General features: G+C 50.5%; 8 protein-coding genes across 8 annotated transcripts; 6 read left to right on the top strand and 2 right to left on the bottom strand.

The window, feature by feature from the left end:
- Positions 1 to 426: 426 nt before the first annotated feature.
- CABS01_09050 (glycosyl hydrolase family 43 protein) lies at positions 427 to 1977 on the top strand (the record flags this gene model as incomplete). The annotated part of the gene is made up of 1 exon (XM_060542408.1): positions 427 to 1977. The coding sequence occupies one exon, from the start codon at positions 427 to 429 to the stop codon at positions 1975 to 1977; it is 1551 nt and encodes a 516-aa protein (XP_060400689.1).
- A 2631-nt stretch (positions 1978 to 4608) lies between these two features.
- On the top strand, positions 4609 to 7175 carry CABS01_09049 (FAD binding domain-containing protein; the record flags this gene model as incomplete). Its single annotated transcript, XM_060542407.1, has 4 exons — positions 4609 to 4910; positions 4966 to 5237; positions 5290 to 5660; positions 5736 to 7175. The coding sequence occupies 4 exons, from the start codon at positions 4609 to 4611 to the stop codon at positions 7173 to 7175; spliced, it is 2385 nt and encodes a 794-aa protein (XP_060400688.1).
- Positions 7176 to 7687: 512 nt separating this feature from the next.
- CABS01_09048 (metalloprotease) lies at positions 7688 to 8664 on the top strand (the record flags this gene model as incomplete). The annotated part of the gene is made up of 2 exons (XM_060542406.1): positions 7688 to 8538; positions 8595 to 8664. 2 exons carry the CDS (start codon positions 7688 to 7690, stop codon positions 8662 to 8664), a joined length of 921 nt encoding a protein of 306 aa, XP_060400687.1.
- Positions 8665 to 9610: 946 nt separating this feature from the next.
- On the bottom strand, positions 9611 to 11344 carry CABS01_09047 (FAD binding domain-containing protein; the record flags this gene model as incomplete). Its single annotated transcript, XM_060542405.1, has 4 exons — positions 9611 to 10109; positions 10168 to 10784; positions 10839 to 11147; positions 11243 to 11344. 4 exons carry the CDS (start codon positions 11342 to 11344, stop codon positions 9611 to 9613), a joined length of 1527 nt encoding a protein of 508 aa, XP_060400686.1.
- A 2206-nt stretch (positions 11345 to 13550) lies between these two features.
- Positions 13551 to 14855, top strand: CABS01_09046 (uncharacterized protein; the record flags this gene model as incomplete). The annotated part of the gene is made up of 4 exons (XM_060542404.1): positions 13551 to 14106; positions 14165 to 14282; positions 14358 to 14425; positions 14482 to 14855. The coding sequence occupies 4 exons, from the start codon at positions 13551 to 13553 to the stop codon at positions 14853 to 14855; spliced, it is 1116 nt and encodes a 371-aa protein (XP_060400685.1).
- A 2094-nt stretch (positions 14856 to 16949) lies between these two features.
- On the top strand, positions 16950 to 18777 carry CABS01_09045 (C-x8-C-x5-C-x3-H type zinc finger protein; the record flags this gene model as incomplete). Its single annotated transcript, XM_060542403.1, has 4 exons — positions 16950 to 17036; positions 17167 to 17310; positions 17431 to 18507; positions 18589 to 18777. The coding sequence occupies 4 exons, from the start codon at positions 16950 to 16952 to the stop codon at positions 18775 to 18777; spliced, it is 1497 nt and encodes a 498-aa protein (XP_060400684.1).
- Positions 18778 to 21009: 2232 nt separating this feature from the next.
- On the top strand, positions 21010 to 22077 carry CABS01_09044 (2,3-dihydroxybenzoic acid decarboxylase; the record flags this gene model as incomplete). Its single annotated transcript, XM_060542402.1, has 1 exon — positions 21010 to 22077. The coding sequence occupies one exon, from the start codon at positions 21010 to 21012 to the stop codon at positions 22075 to 22077; it is 1068 nt and encodes a 355-aa protein (XP_060400683.1).
- Positions 22078 to 22845: 768 nt separating this feature from the next.
- On the bottom strand, positions 22846 to 23421 carry CABS01_09043 (uncharacterized protein; the record flags this gene model as incomplete). The annotated part of the gene is made up of 1 exon (XM_060542401.1): positions 22846 to 23421. One exon carries the CDS (start codon positions 23419 to 23421, stop codon positions 22846 to 22848), a length of 576 nt encoding a protein of 191 aa, XP_060400682.1.
- Between the last annotated feature and the right edge of the window lie 244 nt (positions 23422 to 23665).

Raw genomic sequence — 23665 nt, 5'->3', positions numbered from 1 at the left:
CACCTATTATTATACACGGGACTCTTACCTTAACTAGGGGGGGTTATTATTAGTTTATATATAGACTCTTCTCATGGACACCCCGGTTGTGCCATGTTAAGGGGGGCAGCAAAAGTACGAGGTCGCTTGGGGGTTTTAGCGGACGATCTGGCGCAAAGCCAATTTATTCGTGTCACTCACAAAATTCCAGGGGAAGCAGAAAGAGTGGATGCGCTCAACTAAGGTTAATCATGACAGAGACTCTCAAACTGTGTCTTAATAACTTTTCTTAAGTATAAGCAGACCTACCTGATCCTGGGAACTCTCTCTAGTTTCACTCGAACTGTCAGTCAACTCTACGAATCACTGTGTGATTCTTACATTCTTTTGTCTCTCGCTGCTTACTTCCATTCCATTCGTTACCCATTCGTGTGCCCCATCTCAACCATGTTCAACAACCTCGTGTGGGCGAGTCTCGCGACTTCGCTGCTGGTCCAGCCCCTGAGCGCGGGCCTCATCCCGGTCCGCCGGCAGTCCACCTCCACCACCTTCAAGTCCACCGGCAACCCGATCCTCGCCGATGGTTCCGTCTACTCCGCCGACCCGGCGCCGCTCGTCGTCAATGACACCCTCTACATCCTCTCCGGCCGCGACGAGGCCGGCCCCAACGAGAACGGCTTTGTCATGAACGAATGGCAAATCTTTGAGGCCAAGAATCCGGATCCGGCCGGCGCTGACTGGACCCTCCACCGCGACGTTGCCCAGCCCAACTCAATCTTTTCCTGGGCCGCCCAGGGCACCGCCTACGCCAGTCAGATTGTTCAGGGCCCGGATGGCAAGTTCTACTTGTACAGTCCCGTCACCCAAAAGTCCACCTCCGCGTCGGACCCCTTCGCCATCGGCGTCGCCGTCTCTGACAGCCCTCTCGGCCCCTTCAAGGACGCCCACCCGAGCGGTCCCATCATCTCCCAGACGGTCCCCTCCCCCGGCAACAACATCCAGAACATTGACCCGACCGTCCTCGTCGACAATGGCAAGGTCTACATCTACTTCGGCACCTTCGGCTACCTCAAGGGCTACGAGCTGGACACCGACATGGTGACAATCAAGGGCTCCGTCGTCGACGTCGACTCCCTCACCGGCTTCTTCGAGGCCCCCTGGCTCATGAAGCGCAACAGCACCTACTACATGCTCTACGCCGCCAACAACGCCGGCGCAGACTCCCCCTGCACGCCCACGAGCTACCACGCCTGCCTCGCCTACGGCACCGCCGAGTCCCCCCTCGGCCCCTGGACCTTCCGCGGCGTCTTCGTCGACATCGTCTCCTCCACCACCTCCCACCCGGGCGCCTACCAGCTCTCCAACGGCGAATGGGGTCTGGCCTACCACACCCGCGACGCCGAGGGCGGCACGCACTTCCGCCGCTCCGTCGCCATCGACAAGATCACCTGGGATGACTCGGCCTCCCCGCCGGCCATTAACAAGATGGTCCAGACCAAGCGCGCCGCCGCCGCCGCCGAGCCGACGCGCAACATCGCGCCCAAGGCCGTCGCTTCGTCGGCGGGCGAGACCCCCATCCAGTACTGGATCAAGTCCATCAACGACGGCCGCGTCGAGGAGGCGCCCCTGCCGCCTGACTACTGGTCCTCGTACAACGCCGAGCAATCCCCCGAGACGAGCACCCTTACCTTGACCTGGAACAGCACCGTCGAGCTCAACGGCGTCGCGCTGGCGCTGTTTGCTGATCAGGATGCCGGTGCCAATGTGGGTGTCGCGCCGCCCAAGTCGTGGACGGTCGAGTACCAGGACGGCACCTCGTGGAAGGCTGTCTCTGCCACGTCGTTCCCGACAGATGTCTCGGATACGCCCAAGGAGGTCAGCTTCACGACTGTTTCGACCAAGGCCTTGAGGGCTGTTTTGACCGCCTCTGGAAGCGGTGGGCAGTTTGCCGGTGTCGCTGTCAAGGAGTTCTTTGCGTATGCGCCTACCGCTGCGTGAAGATCTGCTAGGTGGCGGCGTTTTCGGGACCATTAGTAGGAGATCCGTTTCCTATTGATACCAACTTGAACCTTCTTGATGTCCATACTTTGAAAGATGTATACAGTCTTGTGTAAGATATGTAAATGAGTCAAATATCAAGTGCCATCTTGGACACATTTTCATCAAAGTGAATCTTCGTTGCTACGTCTTTGTGAGATGGGTCAACCTTTATCATCAAGCCATATACGTGCCCCCTGCTTCCAGTGTTAGTATGACTATCCAGAAAGGAGCACTATGCGGATTCTTACATGCTGGCGATCTTTGCAACTGCTTCAGAGACAGCAATGAGCGCGACCATCAACGGCTAAGATCAGTTTAGTGATTAAGGAAATGCAATAGCAGAGTTGAGGGCCAGGTGCGAGCATGACCAGACCGATGAAGGCAACTTCTCCCCTCGGTCAGATAGGTTAGACTAGCGATTTGTGAACAAACAACACAGCCGCGGCATGTCCAAGCTGCAAGCAAATGAATGTGATCTGAAATGACGAAGGAATTATTCCACGTACAATGGTTGATCGGGGTCCTTGCGAGGTGCGCAAATGTGGAACTAACACATAAAGTTGCGGGGATGCACATCGCTGGCTGCAATGAGACTCTATCTCCTCACTGCCGCAAGAGTCTGAACATGGTTGCGACTTTTGCACAAAGAATGAACGCTGATGGCTCGATAATTTATTCAAGACTCAAACATTTGACACATTGCTTTTGGCTGAAAATTCCTGTCACTCTATACAGCCTCAATGACCACCCGCACCGAATGATATGCTAGAATTCTCGACTCACGATAAAGAGGCTTAGTATCCGGATTGTTCGACCTCTTCTCCTCATTGCCTTATTTCGAATCTCTCTGGCGTGGCATTGTACAAGCGCCCAGTGGGTCGTTGAATACGTAGTTCTAAGTTTACATGTATGCGGGGAAACCCACCGGAGTCTTGGGAGTAGAAGTGCCGGCACCTGTACGCAGGAGCATGTCTAGACTGGTATTTGATTAGTCACTCCACTCTATCAAAAAGGCTCTACTAAGGTATTTCAGTTTGCCTTTGCAGGTATGTGTAGTAGTGCCAAGTCTCGTCGCACCCCGACTGTCCGAGACTGGATATGCTCATACGGATACACCCGCAGATCTGCGGCTGGATATCTATTTCGATTTTCGAAGTAATTGACAAGTACATCTCTGAGTCAAGTTCGATCCGCTAAAGAGCCACGGACAGTCTTGTCATATCGCCTCAAGTTCTAAGGACTAGAATGAGTTCCTGTAAATAATCATGCTTTCTTGTGGTACTAGGAGCAAATCCATTCTTCCATAGCTGGTTTCAAGACGCCTTATCATCAAATGGGAGCATTTACTAGCTAGCTTAACACGCGTGACATACGGCCGGTACAGACTACTGGCAGTGACTCTGTAGCAACCTCAACTATTGCGGGGCTTCCCCGAGAATCCGTCAACATACGACCCGGCCCGCAATTACCTACCGGGGGGCGGCCCGGCCACTGGTGATGGGCAGTTCTCCGTGCCCAGGGTGCAAGGGATACCCGCTGCGGCGGACGTATCAGCAGCCATCACACGCGGCCACCGCTCTGCAATGGTACGAACATAATGTTACCATCGCTGACAGCTTGGGTCCCTACTCCTTCTTCCCTCGAATGGCCGCACAATATTCCAGGGTCTTGGTGCGTCTAGAGCGACTCTAGAATCAAGCAACCCTTGCCAATGCGTACGACGTAAGCAGAAAATGGAGGTCAAGACCGTTAGAGTACCCACTCGTTTGAGGCTCACTGGTCCGTTGGTGTAATTCATTTGCCGTTCGATCCATTTTCGGAACAAGGTCGGCGGCCGCCGCGGTGGAAATCCTGCTTGCCAAAGTCCCGATCCGAGAATCCTGGTGGAGATGAGGAGCCTTATCGGACTTCGTTTTTTCTGTCATTGGGACATTGGTAACACCCACTTGTGACACTTGAGGGATCGCTCACAAGGTGGGTTTTGCCTGCATTTCTCTCAGAAGTCGGCTACATAAGGCCCCAAGCACGCCCGACGTTGTCAGCGCTAGCTGACTTGCGAGATGGTGAAGACGCTTGAGTTGCGTTGCTGGTGATAAGTTCAAATCTGTACCCCCAAAACTTCCTCAATTCCAACAACCCGATTGGGGCGCGACATCAGAAACAAATTGTGAGTAAATAACTTTCCCGTTACTAGAAAGGGTGCCATTCCGCTATTCCATTCCCACGTGGGGCCGATCTGGATGGGTTTTGTCCGATGGTATTTAAGCTTCACCTCGGTTCCGAGCTGCCTGCCCTGGATCATTGAGGCTGTAATCAAGAATTCCCTCGACTTCTCAACTCCACTATCGTCGTCAAAGTCGTTGAACAATACGTCAAGAGTCGTTATTGCCAATCCGGGTTGAATGCGCTTTGATGACGTCCGCAATGTAGCTGTTAAAAATTCATTGTATATAACGAGCTGCCGGGAGCCCGCCGATTTCACCAATTTGGAAGAAAGGCTTTACACTCTACTCAGCGAATGACTTGATTCAACACAATTTACTGGTCGAATTTGAAGTTAGAAAAAACTGACACCATTTTCTAGTCGTCATGCCTTCCAAGGACTTTACGGTTCTGATCGCCGGCGGCGGGATAGCTGGCTTGACGCTGGCGAACCTGCTCGAGCGCGTGGGGATCAACTATCTCATTCTCGAGGGGTATCGAGAGATGGCCCCCCAGGTGGGCGCAAGTATCGGCATTTTGCCCAATGGTTCTCGTGTTCTCGACCAGATTGGACTCTACGATGAGATCAGGAAACTCATCGATGAGCCTCTTTACAAGATGTCTCTTCGCGACTCCAAGGGCAACCCGACGAGTGAGTACTGTGGCGTAGGCCAGCAGATCAAGCAGCGGTGAGTAAAAGCATGTTTAAGGAGTCTCAAGAAGCTTTCTCATATCAGAATACAGACACGGCTACGAAGTTGTCTTCGTGGATCGTCAAATGATTCTGGAAGTGTTGTGGAAGAATCTGAAGAACAAGGACAGGATCCTTGTCAGTAAGAAGGTTATGCAAGTCTCCATCGAGCCGTCCAAGGTGAGAGTCGAGACAAGCGACGGCCAGTCCTACTCGGGCGACATCTTGATCGGCGCCGATGGCATCCACAGCAAAGTCAGAAGCGAGATGTGGCGGCTCGCGGATAGCCTGGAGCCCGGGTATATACCTGCTTCCGAAAAGAGGGGTAAGACAGCTAATCGTTTTCTACTCTCTATTGTCGACTGACAGAAGGGTAGAATGCCTGCCGACGGTTTACAAGTGCATCTTTGGCATTTCCATCATCAAGAACTGGGAGAACGGCACGGTGCAAACCAACTTCAACAAGCACTTCTCATACCTCGTAATTGCCGGCCCTTCCAACAGGGTCTACTGGTTCCTTTTCGTCAACATGGGCTACACTCACTACGGCCCCGATCTCCCCCACTACACCAAGGAAGACGAGGCCAAGTTGGTCAAGGAGCATCAAGAGGACAAGATTAATGAGAACTTCACCTTCAGAGATCTGTACGCTGCCAAGATCTCTTCAGTTTTGACCCCACTGCCGGAGTACGTCTTCAAGAAGTGGCACTTCAACCGCATCATGACCATTGGCGACGCCGCACACAAGGTAAGAGAACCTCTACTGCTAAAGAGGCCATACAGACCTCAGTGAGCATAGTATCGAAGATCTGACCTGTCTCAGTTGGAACCAATTGCCGGACAAGGAGGCAACAGCGCCATCGAAACGGCCGCAGTGCTGGTAAACAACCTTACAGAAGCCCTCAAGCAAAACCCATCAGGCGTCACGACGGAGCAAATCCACAATGTCTTCCTAGAGACCCAGAAGAAGCGAGAACCGCGCGTCTGGCCCCTTGTTCACAATTCGCACAAGGAACAGCGTTTCGCCGCCATGGAAAGCCCTTTCTTGGAGTTCGCCGGTCGCTACCTCGTCCCAAGCTTGTCTATCGATGAGAAGGAAGGGCCCTGGAGCACGAACTTCGAGCCGGGTCACAAGCTCGACTTCTTGGACGTCCCGAAGAGGCCACGTGCGCTACCGTACCTTGACGAGCTTCCGAGCCAGAGACTCGACTCCTCTTTGCTACCTAAGCTTGTGGTAGGAGCTGTCCTTGCAGGCCTCTTGTTCCTCGCGCAGCAAGTTCTCGTCATCGCTCCCGAGGCGGCGAGTGGTGCCAGCTTTGTGGGGAAGCCTTTGAAGACGGAGTACACCGGCAATACTGCGATCGATTCTGTTCTCTCACTCCTTTCCTGGGCCTTCTCCGAGGCGACCTCTGGCCCTGACCCGAACACGAGGCTTCAATGCCTCTACTTCTTGATCAATCTCGCGCCCGTCATTTACATCTGGACAGTCGAAGGTTATCGCAATGGCAACCAGCTCTCTCTCGTATCTTGGCCATCTATCTTCACAGTATACCAGCTTGTTGGTATCGGCAATATTGCACCGCTCTACTTCCTCATCAGTCTGCATACGACCAGCAGCGAAGTCTACACTCGTCCCACAGGCCGACCAGTCCTATCGACTGTGGCGAAGGCGCTGGTTCCAGCCCTCTGTCTCGGTTACATCATTCCTACCGCCCTCATGTTCATCCAGTATGGTGACTCCGTGGCCCAGCAAAACGCTATCGCCTTTTGGCAGCCCTCTCCCGTCTACGTCTCGATTCTGACCTGGCTCTTCTCCGGCATTCTTTCGCTCGCCTCGCCTATCAAGTCACTGGACTGGGAAATCTTTGAAAAGAAGGACCAGAGCGCGCTTCAGACCGGATACACACTTACGTTCGCCGTCACCGCTATCACACATGTCTGCGCTCTCGTGTACGCTGGCTTCAACCCCTCCGTGTCCCTCTTTGAGACCTTTTTCGACCTGCCGAGCATTGCGTCCATGGGCCTGGGGCTCAACATCGGTGGATTCTGGAAGTACGACATGCTTCTCTGTTTCGGTGCGGTTGCGGTCTGGTGCCTGTACACTGTCTTTGAACTCCGTAGGTTAGGATACGTGACGACAAAGGCCGCGATTGGGGCTGCGGCGGCCACTTTGATGGGTCAGGCATTAGTCGGTCCGGGAGCTACCTATGCAGGACTTTGGGCATGGAGAGAAAACGTCATTGCAGGACTGATGATTGAGTAAGCTCGACTGAGTTGTTCAATGAACAATCAGGTTGACATCCGATTCTTTGAGCATCGCAATCGTCGCATACTCTGTGTCAAGATCCGAGACCGACCTACTCAGTCTCGATTCGGTATCAACTCGTAATGCCGCTTCTATCAAGGATCAGTTATGCTTATTGTGGAAGGTGGTCTTCTAGTTGTACGGATCAACAACTGATTTGCCGGAAGTGTGGCAGATGATGGGGTAGTCGGCCGTTGAGGACAGGGATCCTGGCATTGGCACTGTAAATAGATGCATGAACCGACCTAATTAGCCAATTGCATTCAGAGCTAAGTGGGCATGAGAGCAATACGAGGAAAGTGGGTACAAGTTGATTTCCTAAATTGCCGTGCCCAGTCAAGAAAATCAACAAGCGGAATTTTGAAGTTAAAAGCCGGAAGCGCCGTATCATGTCGTGCTTATGAGACATCGGGTTGTTCTCGACATCGCAGACAATATCACCGACAAGACTAATTGCTAATTCCGTTACAATGAAGGGACTTGTTCTTGGACTTGCCTCGTTGGGCCTCGCCAGCGCCGTTCCTCGCGCCGAGCAGGCCCCCGTATCGTTCCGCCGGGGCTGTCAGGTCTCGGACGATGGTGCCATTCAGGCCCGGGATGCTGCCGCCGTCCACCTCACTGGCAAGTCGGCGACAGCCCGCCGTCAGACCTATCCCGGCAACTTCACCGTCGACGTGAACTTCCACATCGCCAGCACCGAAGCCCAGGCGGACCTCATCACCGACGCCATCGTCGACGCGCAGTGGAAAATTCTGCACGACAGCTTCGCAAAGTACAGCATCAACCTCGTGCTCAACTCCACCGAGCGCGTTGTCGACAATCTCACTGGTTCGGCGTTTCTCATCAATGAGGGCGGCTCCGCCGGCTGGGTCTACCACGAAGCCGAGTACAACGCCTACCTCAAGGCCTCCCGCAAGGGCGGCTACGACGCCCTTAATCTCTACTTCTTCAGCAGCTACTCTCCCGGCGCTACGGGGTACTGCCAGTTCCCTACCGTTCTTCCCGCAGAGGGTACGGACAGCTTGACCTTCGCCAAGGACTCGTGTCAGCTCAGCGCTATGACGATGCCAGGCTTCACTGTCGAGCAGGGCGGCTTTGAAAACTGGAACCTCGGCCACCTTGCTGTTCACGAGGCTGGCCACTGGTTTGGTCTGAACCATACCTTTGCTGGTGGATGTTCTGACACGGCGGGCGACTTTGTTGCGGATACGCCAGCACAGAGAACTGAGGTGTACGGGTGCCCTACTAACTCAGATACGTGCCCGGATCTACCGGGTCTAGATCCCGTTCACAACTTCATGGGCTATGCTGATGACTCTTGGTAAGTTTGCTTTTTGTGTCCAGCCTTTAGTGCTTTATTGCTGACTGAGTCTTTAGTACCAATGAGTTCACTCCTGGACAGAAAGAGCGAATGTTCTCAACATTTTTTGGATGGCGCAGAAAATAGATAAAGGCTGCGAATATGCTTCGATTCAAATATCTAGGTCGTATCATACTGAAAAACTGTTCAAAAGTATTGTAATACAAGCATCACGTCCAAAACCTGTCGTGCATACCCATCCTGAGCTGTTTGCAGATATTGCAGAACGTGAAACTTTATTATAGACTATCTTGATGATAAGCGATAGCCTCCAATGCCGATTTGAAACTGGCACCTATACGGCGAACTTGCCCTTCTGCCTTTCAAAAGTTTCCAATTTTCCCAAGACGTGATTGATTAGGCTTATACCGCCTTTTGGGCTCTTTCTTGCGGTGTCCGAGCGAAACGAAGCACATTTCGTCTGCAGGATGAGTTGTGCGGTGTAAATTCTGAGTCAAGCTTTGAAGGCAGATGAGCATAGACTTCTGGTAGCTTAGGAGAGCTGTTGTGATTGCACTTTGCCGTGTGGCCTTCTCGGAGGGCGTTGAACTTTTGTTTAAGTTTCTATATTCCTCGGCAGCGCGTTCCGATCGTACTTTTATAGGAGCATGACCTCAACATGTAGTGAATCATTGGGCGGTAGCATAGGTGACTCAAGCTGGGAGCTCAGAGTCCAGAATGTGAATAATGTTAGCAATATTATCGCCATCTTTCATAGTTGCTGATTCAGTATCAGGGGCGGTCTTTAAGATAACACAAGCAGTGAAGGCAACATTTGAGACTCATGTAACATGGACTGACGGAATGTATTAGTCTTTTTGTCTTCCACTATCAATGCACATGAAATCTTCTATCAGGTGCATTAGTCTTATGACACATGCAATGAGCACGCATGCTTTTTCTGCCTTAGTCACGGAAATCCGGTGGTAGTCACTGATAAACATTACTTCATCTTGATCAACCTCAGCTATTACTAATTGAGCACTGGTTTGCGTCTATTGGCACATACAGCCTCCAGACTTCGAGCGGGGTTTCATAGCACCACCTTAGAAATCTTAAAACCTCCTGGGATCCTAGTCTGGAAAACCCCGGTTGGATCGTACTTGGCAGCAATCTCCTTCAGAAACCTGACATTATCCTCACCATACGTGCTGATTGGATCTTGGGCAGGGTTCACGTAGTTGAGGTACCGCCATGCCGTCGCCTTCCCATTGGCTTCGGCGTAAGCCTCGAGCTTCGCGGTCATAGCGGCCAGCTTGGCATGAGCCAGCGCCTCTTGTTCTCCAGTGCGAGTCTGGGCTTGTACGAGCCAAACAATCGAGTTATGTGTCAAAGATGTATCGAGACCCAGGACGTTGTTGCCGCTGCCCTTTGTCGCAAAGTGCCTGGGTAGGGGCTGACTGACGACAGAAAGACCGAGATCAGGCGAGGGGATTAGGGCCTGAAGTTGTATAAGTAGCTCATCATATAGCTCCGACATCTTTGTCATCATGTCAATGTCGTTGTGGAAACAAAGAGAGAACCATACGTTCCTGGGTAATGTCAGCAGGAAAACACGAGATGAATCATAAGTGTGGATTAGTCTCATACCTCTTGCCTCCAGCCGTGGCATAGTCCGTGATGAGGGTGCCGTACGTTTTCCGCTTTCTGTCATCGATAATGGCAGGAAGACTTGCAAGAGGAGCGAATGAGGTTGAGTTGGCGATGCCAGCCGTGTTAATGGCATTGATCGCAATCATGGGCGGCCCCTCCCCAGAATACGTAAAGGTGACGACCTCGGTGTCTTCTGGATGATCCTCGTTGATGTCAATGAGCCTCACAAACTGCTCCATCACAGCCTGCTTCTGGTCATAACTCATGAACAACAAGCCCCCATAGAGACCTCCGTGCGCCGCCGGGAACGTCTGCATGTCGAAACGAGTCACGATACCAAAATTGCTGCTGCCACCCTTCAGAGCCTTGAACAGATCTGGGTTCTCTCCCGCGTTGGCGTTCGCGATTGACCCGTTGGCCAAGACCACCTCGTAGTTTTTGACATCGTCGCAGGCAAAACCTCTGGTACCGGTATGGAACGAGGCGCCGCCGCCGAGAGTCAGACCTCCGACGCCAACATTACCCTCGCGTCCTCCGGTCACTGATTGGCCGTATTTCTCAATCTCCTTGTAGACCGATCCCCACCTGGCACCTGGTTGGATCGATGCCGTGCCCTTTTCAACAGTTAGAAGCGATCCATTACGTTGTCACATAATGGAGACACATACACTGCAGTTTTTGTAGATTGTTGCATTCATGCGGCTGAGGTCAATTGTCACGCCTTGAGCCACATTATTGGAAGGATAGTGAGAGTGACCACCAGCCCGAACAGCAATATCCCAGTTGCCAGCTGAGCTCGTCTTCACGAGAGCTGAAAGGGCGGACGAGACTTCCTCTGTTGTCTCGGGCTTGACGACGCACCATGGGTGAAGCTGCTGGACGGTTCCGGACCAGTATGATGCGATGCTGGAGTTATACTCCGAATCAGGCGGAAAGAACACCCGATTAACTAGTCCAGCTGCAATAAGAGCATCGCACTGCGTTGAAACAGTGTCAGCATCTTTTGGGTTGAACCCTCCAGGAGGCCAAATTGCAGGGAAAGGAGCGCACTTACACCTGAGTAACCACTTACGTCCGGAACTTGACGGATGCTTGGTTGGAAGCCTGCAATGATTTGAGCAGTCGAAGAATCGAGAAGCAGAAGCGCGGTGGAAAAGATGGAAAGAAGAGCCATGGTTCCGAACGTTGGCTGCGTCGCGGTGGACACAAGAGGTCTTCTTCAGACTTCAACGTCAGGCCTCCTGGGAGATCACATATCAACGAACGACTCAGCTCTGGAAGAAAATGCGTGCAGCTTCATCTTAAGCAAAGCCTGCGTCGCTCGAGGTGAGAGATAGGATACGAAGAAAGGTACACTCTGAAAGCGAATCCGAGATGGAGTCGCAACCAAGCATTTGAGAAAGAGACTATTATGGCAAGCGATGGTGGCAAAGTAAAGGGGCCCCTGACAAAAAGCCACGATAACATGCTGAATTTAGCAAATCACGCCGTCACAGATTGCGGTTCTAAATTGCGGATATTTAGCTGCATCGCGCGTAATGTAATGATGCAGAACCGATACGCTGTGCCACCAACCTGCAGTTGGTTCCAACAGGTGGCGAGGTCCGGAAGGCTCCCGAAGTGGCCTTGGCAATAAAGTATTGTTGCAACCAACAGTTTGAGACACTTGGTACACGGTCAGCGAAGAACAAGACAACCCACTTGGGATTAAATGAGTTCCTCAATACGCAAAGTACTCCGGACTTCTCTATCCTAAGGATCAGTAGAGTAATTCAACATCCCTTCGTATTGAACGAGCTTTGAAAGTTCGTTTGTCATCTGAAGCGGTGGAATCCAAGTGTGAAATCCTCCTTGGAAATTTTGAATCCTTGTCTCTGCTCGTTGGTTGCAGATTTCTTACGCTTGCATGCGTCCAACAAACATTGGCGCGCCAACGGGGCACGTATTTCCCTGCCAGGGAATATCTGTAACTCCGCTTTCAGTTAGAGATTCACAGGCTCTAAGTACCTTATTATCAAAGAAAGTTAATTCTTTCTAAGTCATAAGTATAAGAATATAGTTTTAATAAAATAATATAGTACTTCTTTAGTACTTAAATTAAGATATTCTTTTAAGCTTATTATAAAAAAAAAAAAATTATATTACTAACTATTTATTATCGAGGTCTATAAATAATATTATAACTTTAATTATTATAGTTTTAATTACTATAGTTTTAATTATAATAACTTTATTTATAATAAATAAAAAGTCGAATTATAAGTTTTTTAAAAGCCTCTTTTTAAGAACTATAAGAGCCTCTAAATTAAATTAAAATACTTATTAAAATATTAATAACTAAACTAACTTTATAATAATAATTTTAATAAAAAACTTAGTAAATAATACTAAAAACCTCGCTAATATTAAGTACGATTTATAAAATATAATAACGTAGTTATAAAATATTATTAATATATTTTATATTAAAAAAAGTATTATTAATATTAATAAAACGGATAGGGCCGTATTAATATAATACCTTAGCTTTTTTTTATAGTTTAAAAATAATTATTTTAAATAGTATTAAAAATCTATTAAAAAGCTCTTTTAAATACTTTAATATATTTATTATTATTTTTATAATAATAAGATTTTTAGTACTTATATATAAGAATAAATTATTTATTTTTAAATAATAATACTAGCTTATTAATAAGCTATCGAAACTACGATTTTAATAATTTCTTAATAAAAAAGAGGATAGAATAAAGGAAAGGATAAGTAAGAAAAGGGTTAAAGTTAAATAGTACGGAATTTAAGGGCAGGGTAGTGTCTATATGTACTGCGGCAATCCTCTAGTAATGCAAAACGATAGAGTTAAACAGTGGATTCACAGGCTCTTTCCCAGAGTATGGCTTCAAAATCATGCTAAGATTGATCTCTGGGTTCCATAAGGGATTTACTGCTGGAGGGGTCCCCTGCTCGACTGACAGACTTGACCTCATACATTGGAGGTAAGCATGGGTATACCGAAGGACCAACAAGCCGTTATGCACATTGGGAAACCTTGGGAAGATTTCGTTCTGTTACAGCAACAGGAAATTTTGTCCTTGGTATCAAAAGTGCTCGGGGGTTATCTCACCCCTGGTGTTCTCAAGACGCCACCCGACCGGGAGTTCACAAGTTCCAACCGGTTCGCTGACCCATTCAAACCACCGATTTTCTGAACACGGTTGGTGTCTCCATTCGGACTTTGTCATGAAGCAGCACTAGTCTGTAGGCTTTTCTTCTACGTTCTGCTGAATTTCACATCATAGGTCCTCTTAAGTCTGCGGCTGCAGGAATAAACGGTGATTTCAGACTTCAGTTCAAACCGTTAATGTCAACAACCCTTCTCGATGATCCCATTGGAAATCACCCCACGGGTTGAGAGTCTGCCTACCCCAGTCAATCCAGGTGATCCAGCAGCACTGATCAATGGCTCAATATGGCCCATGGCAGCAATCTCGACAGTCTTTCTAGCCCTCCGAATCTACTGCAAAGGCTTCAGAGTCAGGTGGATGATGTGGCTGGACGACTGGCTTTTGATCGCCGGATGGGTCTTTCTGATTGCCTCGCAGTCCTTCTTGAGCGAGATGATGAGGCTGGGGTTCGCGAGAACCTACGGCGTCACGCCGGCCATGAGCACGATGTTGTATTGCGCCGACAACTGCCACAAGATCTCCTTGGCTCTGACAAAAACTTCGTTTGCCGTTACGTTGCTTCGAATTGCCTCTGGGTGGCAGAGATACATCATCTGGTTCTTGGTCATTACCATGAACATCCAGTTCATCGTCCACATCATTCTCACCTGGAGAGCTGTTTGTCCTAGAAGACCTGGAGATACAACTCCTCACCTTCCAGGCTCATGCTGGTCAGCACAAGACGCAATCACCTTGGGAATATTTGGAGGATGTATGTCCTCTTTCCCGCGAAGTTATTCTATGCACTCCGGCTTTCTGACTATTGATAGTGTACTCTGCCGTCTCAGATTTTGTTCTCGCGTTATTACCTTGGAAGATCGTTTTGAGCCTACAAATGAGGAAGCACGAAAAAATCGGCGTTGGAATGGCCATGAGCATGGGGATCTTGTAAGCACGGCGCCACTTTCCACCTTCTTTCTCCTTTTCTGGAGAGTTTCAGCTAACCCGAAGCTGCCTGGCCAGAGCGGGTGTGATGGGAATAATGAAAGCTGTGCAGAGCATCGCGATCATGGACTTCCTTGGCCCTGATTGTGAGTAACTGGCCCCATAAGTTTCTCCTCACGTTCACTGATGACCATTGTTCAAGACTTTTGGAAGGTCTGCATCTTTTGGGTCTGGGCGATGGCAGAACCAAATGCGACCATCATTGCAGCCTCCATTCCCGTTCTTCGAGTGCTCTTCCGAAACACTCTGAGTAGCCGACCTTCAGAATACCCCTCTGGCGCATACATTCGATCGGATAACCTCAGCAAGTTTCAGAATCGCGGCATGTCTGCTATTTGCTCCTCAAGAAATATGGACCGCGACAAGAGAGACAATGACAGTGATCAGGAAATTTTAGGTGGGATTATGAAAACAACGGAGGTATCTGTGGACTCCATCAACTATGATGGCCAAGGCCGTCGGTTCGGGAAGAAGGCACTACGGGAGGAGCACGGCATCGAGCTTGCCAATCGATGATCACTGGTGTCCAAAGTTACGGCCGATTATGAGGCGTCCACGTAAGAGAGACATCAAATGTTATTTCGTGGGTTTGAGGAGTCGGTTATGGTGAACTGAGATGATTTACTGCGGTGCCCAATGGGTCTATGACATGACCCTGGCAAAATATTGAGAGCCCTTGTTGAATGAGAACGGAATTAGGCCCAGCAGTGACGCTTTGTTGAAGGTCAGAGCTCATCGGTACTATACTATCCATTCCTCAACCTCCTCGCCTCATTCATTATCCATGCTCTTGCTAGCCATGAATTTCTAATGCTTTGTATCTTCGGAGCAGTTCCTCCCCTAAAACCAGGTTTGAATGTCTATCGTGGCTCCCGGTGTCGTCGAGTCGCCCGCCTAGAGTTGCCACGGGATCCACCGCCGCCAGAGAATCCGAAACACATCTTAATTGGCTATGTCTGCTTTCTTGGTCTTTGTGATTTTGTATCTTGTAGTCGGGTGTCCTGCTGTGGGGTACCTTAGGTAATGTGGTCTGAGGAGGAGTCGATTGTCGGTTACTTCGGTGTTGTTTACACTTAGGTAGGTAAGCTAGTATGAGGTGCCTTGTCTTTGGGCGTACTTAGCATTCAATTTATTGCTAAGTGGTTCTCTTTCTCTCCAGAACAGTGAATTCCTCCAGGCGTAGTGAATGCAACACACCTGCTGAGATGACGATGATGACAAATTTGGCCATTCGCCCTATCAATAGTCCACATGCTGCGTTGCGATCTGCCTAAATTGCATCCCTGATTCATAGTTTTCGCTTGTTTCAATCTAGATTGCGCCCCTGAACCGCTTCTGAATTTCCATCCATCCAAAGAAGCCTAAAGCTCCATGGAAGTAGGGACGGTTCATGGAGTCATTTGTGGTGGTATATATGCGTTCTCAATGCGTGCAGTTGAAGTGCCGGCATAGCTTGTTGGAACAGGCTTGTTTGACGAGACATCAAGTCATCCGCACGGGAAACTAGCTTGAAAGACACACAGAAAAACTTGTATTCAACCGTCAATCTACCGGTTCTAATTGCTTACAAACTACTGATATCGTGCGCTGTGGAATGTCAGCAATTCATCTGCAATTGACGAGGAAACCTGAGGAAGCTTTAGCTCGCAGTGTCGTCAACTCCTCAATTGTTATCACTTTTGAATGGCCATTCTCATTTGCCGCTCCGATTCGTTGGTTCGTCCAATCTAGGCCCAGTCAAGCAGTTGATGAGTTGGAACGAGATCCGATCACTGTCCACTGGTTGGTGGTTGAGTCTCGATTACTCAAGTACGTAGCTGTCATGCTAGCAGACAGCTTGATTAGTTCCAGAAAAAGCCCGAAACATGATCTCGCAAATTCTAGAATCTTAGTCATGCGCAAAGTTAAGCGCTAAATGTCATAAGCCAACTCGTTCTTTATATGTGAGTTTGCCTAGGCTTTAGGGATACTTGTCACAAAGCTCGGACGACTCGACAAAGTGGGAGACGCAAGATAGCAGGGACAAAACAGGGCATGCCACGTTTAGACAACAAACACAAGCAGCCGCCTCCATACCAAGCGCTCCGCTTACGCACAAACAAATTCTTGGTCAACAGTTCGCACACTTGATCTTTTTACCTTTCTTTTTTTTCCGCAAAATATTTCAGCAGATTTTATGAAGGTTGGCATTGTTGGACACTTATTCTCTTATTCAATCATGACGAGAACATGCTCAACATATGATCTGAATATGTTCGGGGCAGTACAAGAGGGGACCCCTAGCGCGGGATCCTTTTACATGGGGCTTTTCTTAGCCCCAAAACAATCGCCGCCCGGCAATCTGAATGGCCTGAAGGGAAGGAACCTGGAAGCAACCTAGAACGCTCCAACGACAACCCTGGATTGACCCCACCTGAGACGCTTAAGTAAGGGCATGTTTCCCCGGGTCTGGTCACAAAAACTTCATCAACTTCACCTCACCCCCTCCAATCTCACCACCAACTCATAGACGTCGCCGCATCACTCTTTCATCAATACAACAGTCAATAATAGATATTACGGAGAGCGGGGTCGTTTGAGAAAATTTTGTCGCTACCGCTTTAGCACACCATGGACGAAATGGAGGATTTATCGGCATACGTGCAACAACTGGAGCTTTTCCGCCGCAATGATTACACCCGTGATCAGATGATCCAGGTGAGATTTTGAGATTTCTGGAGCCCCGACGATGGCAACGCCCGCGACTGTCTGATGATGGCATACGCCATAGCTATTGCCATCTTGCTTCGTTCAATTCACGAGCGGTTTACTGACAGGCATTGTCTAGGATCTACTTGCTCGCCACGGCCAGCTTCAGCAAGCTTACCGGGAAAAGTGCGATGACTACAATAATGAGCGCGAATCGCGCCGGATGTGGCAGACCAAGGCCAATAATCTGGGAAAGGACGTAGTGGCTCTTAACAAGGCAAATGTACGTCTGGTTCTCCCCTCGTTCGTGGCCCATTCAACCAACTCATCGACCAGCCCTCGGCGCTGAGCTCAAGCTGTCACGCCCGAGCCAAGCATGGGAAGGTGCTGACTTGTGAGACAGGAATCTAATCCATTCGTCTTTGTTATAATTGATGGTGACGGCGCCATCTTTCAGGAATCTTTATTGAAGAGGGGCGCAGAAGGAGGTGCCGAAGCCGGGTATCTTTTGTCGACAGAGATAAAGAATTACGTTACCGAGGCCTACCCTGAGGCTGCCAGCGAAGACTGGAACATAATCGTACAGGTGGTACTTAACATGGATGGCCTTGCAAAGAAGCTGCACGCATCCGGTATCATTCCCTTCACCACCTCAGAACGAACTCTCATCGATTTCGGACGCGGCTTTGGCCGCGCTCAGCCTCTATTCAGCTTCATCGACGTCGGCTCAGGCAAGGAGTCGGCCGACCACAAGATCCGCGAGATGCTCCGCGTCATGGTCCGCATCGGCCAGTGCAAGCATATCTTCTTCGGCCCCTGCCACGATAACGGATACCTCCCGGTCCTGGAGCCGTATAAGCTAGACGATAAGGTGGCTTCAAAGTTCACCCTCATCGAGACGACCCCCGCCGAGGAGGGCTTTAAACAGCTCAAGTTCCACAGAATTATCTTTAACTCTGTCTTTATGTCGGAAAAGCTTCCCGAAAGAGTCCAGCGACAGACTATGGGCATGCCGAGTATGCTTCCTCCTCCCGTCTCCTCCGCACCGACCGCCACCATCTCCGCCGCCGCTAGACCGCCCACCGGCCCGTACCACACCAACTCCAACTCCGCAAACAACGGCGCCCCCGTCGAGCCGCCTCGCGTTACCAGTCCGCTGTCCAGCGGCTCCCAGACGCCCGCGTCTAGTTGGTCTACGATGACGCGGGTCTCGACGGCCCCCAAGCCCATTGACATCTTTTCTACAAAAAAAGCGCCGCAGCCGAAATACTACCTCATGAACGCCGACAGCCAGCGCATCGACGAGCCGCTGCCAAAGGTCGACCCTATGGTAGAGAAGAGATTCAACGCGCGCATGACGGAGACGGGCAAGAAGTTCTGCAACAACTACCACCTACACGGCGAGTGTAAGAATCCAGTCTGTTCCTACATCCACGGCGATAAGCTTAGCGCCAGCGAAATGGTACTATTGAAGCAAAAGGTGAGTTTCATTCGTTCGCTTCGTGATTTCATGGGGTAGTCTTTCTTCATTTTCGGGCATTAGGCTAATTTGTGACAAAAGTCTCGCGGTATCCCCTGTAGCTTGGGTTCCGAATGCGACGACGTAAACTGCACACTCGGCCATCACTGCAGGTGGCTCAAGGACTGCAACCACAGCTACTGCCGCTTCCAGGGCTACCACGACATCAGCCCCAAACCGAGAGTCAAGTGCTTCGAGGATGGCAGTATGAAGATTATCGATAAGCTCTAAGATTATTTACCGCTCATCCATCATTCAACTAAAGAAGAAAAGAGAAAAGAAAAATGGCCAAGACGGGCATAATAATCACTGCGGGTTGAAGCTCAAGAACCGGGAGGTCGGATCTTGGTGCTTTGGGGCATAAAAGATTGATGTCAGACGCAGGGAAGATTGTGCCCGTCAATTGAGGATATCACGATCTGGCACCATGAAAATCATATAAAGGCAGTGGGGATGTGAGGATGGCCTTGCTTTTTGTTCACGTCAAGCAGCACCCACCGGCGTAGAAAACCATTAAAGGTTCAGAGAACTAACATTTGAAGACTCAGGACTGTGGACATGCATCGTCCTCGTGGCCTTTTACTTCTTCACTGCAGTGCCTCAGAATCATCTACCTCCCACGCGCAATAGAAAACCAGGAAAGGAAAGGAGAAACTGTATGGGTAACAACTGACCCTGCAACCAACGCCCCCTGTGCGCCGACTAAAAGCGCGCCGGACTCTGATTTCAATGAGGTCCGAAGCCCACTGCAGAGAACCAGTACACACACACACGGCGCCCAATCTTGAAAGAAACTGCAGGCAGCAAGAGACTCGTCCAAATTGTTGCCTAATATGCAACGCCCGTGTTTAAATCGAATGCTCATGCCCAATGTGCGGCCTTGTACCACAAAAAGCCCCTCTTTCCAAGTTCGAGGCTGATTCGTTGAGAGCGGTGTCTTGGAGGAGAACATTGCGTATACATGGTAGGTGGGCTTCTGCAGCTTACACCTTAGCCCTTGACGCGCGCGCGTCAGCAAACATCATGCATGACAAGTACCTGCGCTACCCTAGAGGGGTACTTTGTTAATGGATGTAACCGTATCCCATTGTTCTTCGATTGTTGTCGCCTACGAAGCACAAGAGCGCGGTTTAATGACTGCTGGCAGAAATCATCCAAGAAGCCAAGTCTTTGCGTGAATTCACGCATCAATAATGATTATATCGGAAATTCAAAAGTGAGTAGCAGGCGTCAGTTGTCGATTTGGATTTAATCCCCTTGAAATACTTCCATGGCAAAGCCATACTTTCGCATATCGAGCCGAATTCCTTTGTTGACTGGGACGATGGCTTTCGCTCAGCGCATTTTCTGGTAGATAAATTGATTCTCTCAAAAATGTCGCCATCGGCGTTTCAAGGCCATCTCCAGGCGCCTGCTGATGCTTCATGTTGGCATGGACTTTTGCACAATTTTCCCGGCGTTTTTGGAAACTCGAAGACAATCAGACGACTAAACAAGGCTTCGAAAAGTTGACACATTCTTATACCGAGTCTGTGTGATGATTGAATCACTTGGTTGTGATGCGCTATGAAGACGCGTGCTAGATTCTGTTCCAACAGCTCTAGCCTTTGTGCTCCATGCCCGACTATTTCGAAGGGACAAAATCGGATCAGGTCCATGTTTGGCTCAGGAATAGAGACTCGTTCCATGTGAGATTTAGTCAAGCAACTGACAGATTCTGCTCTCATTTTCAAGCATTTGATTAGTGAGATTAGTCTGACGTAGCAAGCTAGAGTCATGCACAGAAGCTCGGTGGAGGCTCATTAATTTCGCCCAAGCAAGGTGAATTAGTCCATATTGTGGAGCGAGCACACTTGCCATCGCCCGATGAATGGGACGGACTTAGTCTCTCCCGTGCCCTGAGACCTAGGTAGACTTTCGAAGTCTTCCGGGCCGGTAAGGACCCATATCGGAGCCTCCGCTATGACGCCAGACGTCGGAAGCGCACCTTCTACCCGGTGGGGTCATCGCGGAGATAACGCGCACTTCCCATTGGATATCGGAACAGCACCTGGGGAACGGCAAGATCTCTTGGACATTGGATGCCGCTGTAGAACTGGAGATGCTGCCATCAGACCATGAACATGATTCAGCGACTCCATTATTTCCTTCAGAGCCTGGAATTCGGATTCGGAATGTGAGATGGGATGTCTCAGACGTCATGTTGGCCGGAGTTCTCGGGATAAGCGAGTGTCGCCTCGCAGTGAGTTACCATTGTGTGAGTCTTCAAGAGGTAAGGAATGAGAGATTCGATTCCGTATAAGTACCGGTCGACGATGCTCCTATCGAAGAGCTTCTATTCCTGGCTCATCAGAATACAAGAACCACCTCCAGACATCTCTTATATAAGAAGTTGATTACCCTCAACCTCTAAATTGCATCACACTTCACCCAACACCACCACCACTACCACGAACCATCAAAATGCTCGGCAAGATCGCCCTTGAAGAAGCCTACGAAATGACAGGCATGGAAGCCAAATCAGAGTACGAAGCCTCCCTCTACATCAACCCCTCCGACCGCGCCCGCTACATGCGCCAAATCAGCGACCTCAACTCGGAGCGCGTCAAGCTCGCCGACGCCCACGGCATCGGCTACACCATCGTCTCCCTCACCGTCCCCGGCATCCAAGGCATCGCCGACCAAGCCGCCGCCGAACGCCGCGCCACCGAAGTAAACAACTGGGCCCACGGTCAAATCAAGCACAACCCCTCCAAGCTCGGCGCCTTCGCCTGCCTCTCGATGCACGACCCCGTCCAAGCAGGCCGCGAACTCCGCCGCTGCGTGACCGACCTCGGCTTCCACGGCGCCCTGCTCTGCGACTTCCAGCACGCCGGCCCCAACGGCGAGACGTACAAATTTTACGACCAGCCCGAGTACGACGCCTTCTGGGAGGTCGTCTGCGCGCTCGACGTGCCCGTGTACATCCACCCGGCCGCCCCCGCCGACGTCGTCCTCGAGAAGCTCTACGCGCAGCGAAAGTACCTCATCGGCCCGCCCCTGTCCTTCGCCAACGGCGTGAATCTCCACCTCATGGGACTCATCTCCAACGGCGTCTTTGACCGCTTCCCGAAGCTGCAGATTATCGTCGGCCACCTGGGCGAGCACCTCCCCATCGACCTGTGGCGCATCAACCACTGGTTCGAGGACGTGAAGAAGCCAATCGCCGCGGCGGAGGGCAACGCGGACCGCATGTGTAAGAGGACCGTGTACGACTACTTTAGGGAGAATATCTACGTCACCACGTCGGGCAACTTTTCCACGCGCGCGCTGAAGTATGTGGTGGACGAGATTGGGGCCGACCGCGTGCTGTTCTCGGTGGATTACCCGTACGAGACAATTGAGATGTGCTCTGCTTGGTGGGACGGCCAGGCCGAGGAGGTGAAGGAGGCGGTGGGCGGCGTTGAGAATTATCGCAAGATTGGGCGTGATAATGCGAAGAAGCTGCTCAAGCTGGGCGAGTTCCATGACTCTGAGGCGCCTGTGTCTTGAGAGGGGATTCTGTTTGTATCATATTAGTAGCTTGAATAGCCCACACTGAATATTTGGTTTATTCCACTCTGAGAACTCAGCTTTCCCGTTGGCTTCCATGTCTGCCCTACCAAGATGAGCGCTGAGGCGAGGAATCTCAATCGCTCTCCAGCGGTTTCCGGTCGAATATGTCCATCAATTTGGAACTGGAACTCTTCCATGCTTGGTAGGGACACATGACCTGAGTGGACTCGTCTTGGGGAGTACGATGAGGTCGATGTGTATAGCACGTTTACGGCGAGTGAGGTGGCTAAGTTGGGGGTTACCCCTTGCGAAGAGGAGGCTGCTCTGTTAGGATTCGGTAAGGAAGAGGGTATCGTGACTTTGGCGGGAGAGACTTCGGAGGATGCTCGTGGCGAAAAAAGACGATGGTGGAATCTGAGACGCCACTGAGCAGACAATGGATCTGTAATTCATCGACGCGGTCTCTCGACTTTGTACGCGGAGGCATCATCTCAAAGTTAGCTACTTGATGGCTGAATAAATATTTCCTGGCAATTTGCAATCTTCAAGGCCACGAAGCAAGACTATTGTCGAAAGAGGTCCGGATTGGCCGTTAGCAATAGCCAGAGAGTCACGAAGGTCAGAGGAGAGGGTGATGAAGTAATGACAACAATTAACTCGAAAATCCCCTCCGTCCCTCCAAGCAGCATATAAATACATCAATTAGTCTACCCCTCAATCATCGCACTTCGTTCAGTTCCGTTGACCAATCCCAAGCGTCCCTTCTCAGACCTTTCGAGGACGCAGAGCCACCGAGAATCGGTGTCCTAAATCGATTGGTGCGTTCTCGGGACCTTCAGACAGGAGCTCAGTGAGATTGCCCACGGACCGGCGCTTCTCAATCTGATCGGCAGAAGAGCGCTTCGTAAATTCGGCCTCAGACCGACGCTTGACGAGATGGCTCGCGGAAAAACGCTTTTTGGTCTTGTCCAAGGCCTGACCTGAACCGCCACTCTTGGAACGTTCATGACCTTGCGACTTCTGGGCTGTAGCACTTGGTACACGCTCCTGCACTTCGGACAGAGGGTTGTGTGTTCTCTGGCAAGATTGCTGGCGCGAGCGCTCGTCGATGCCCGTGGCGACGTTCTCTTTGTCGCTGAAAGGGGTTTCACGGCCCGTCGCCGGTTCGTTGGGATAGACTCTGGTGGGAGTTCGGGTGCCCGACGTTCGCTCGGGAGTCTGGCGCTGCCGCTTTCCTTCCTTTTTGCCGCGCAAAGCCAAACTTGGATTGCGTACAAGGTTCTTGGTCTGGTTCTTTGCATTGCTCAATGAACGAGTAACATTCCGGCCCACGGTCTTCATACCTGAGATGATCGAGGGTCTTCTCAGAGGAGGCGCCTTAACGTCGGGTCCTCCTACGATGCTGGGGAGCTGTTGACGAGATGCCGCTGTAGATGAATAGGAGCCTTGAAATTGAGGTGAAGAAACAACGGCAGATGGCTCGAAGTCTTGAGGATGAGATGAAGAAGCGACGGTAGACGGATCGAAGTCTTGAGGACGAGATGAAGAAGCGACAGTAGACGGATCGAAGTCTTGATGATGAAAT

This window comes from Colletotrichum abscissum (assembly GCF_030869225.1).
Source record: "Colletotrichum abscissum strain IMI 504890 chromosome Unknown Scaffold_21.1, whole genome shotgun sequence".
Classification (NCBI taxonomy): domain Eukaryota; kingdom Fungi; phylum Ascomycota; class Sordariomycetes; order Glomerellales; family Glomerellaceae; genus Colletotrichum; species Colletotrichum abscissum.
The sequence above is the reverse complement of the archived record's forward strand: the minus strand, read 5'-3'. Positions and strand labels throughout refer to the sequence as shown.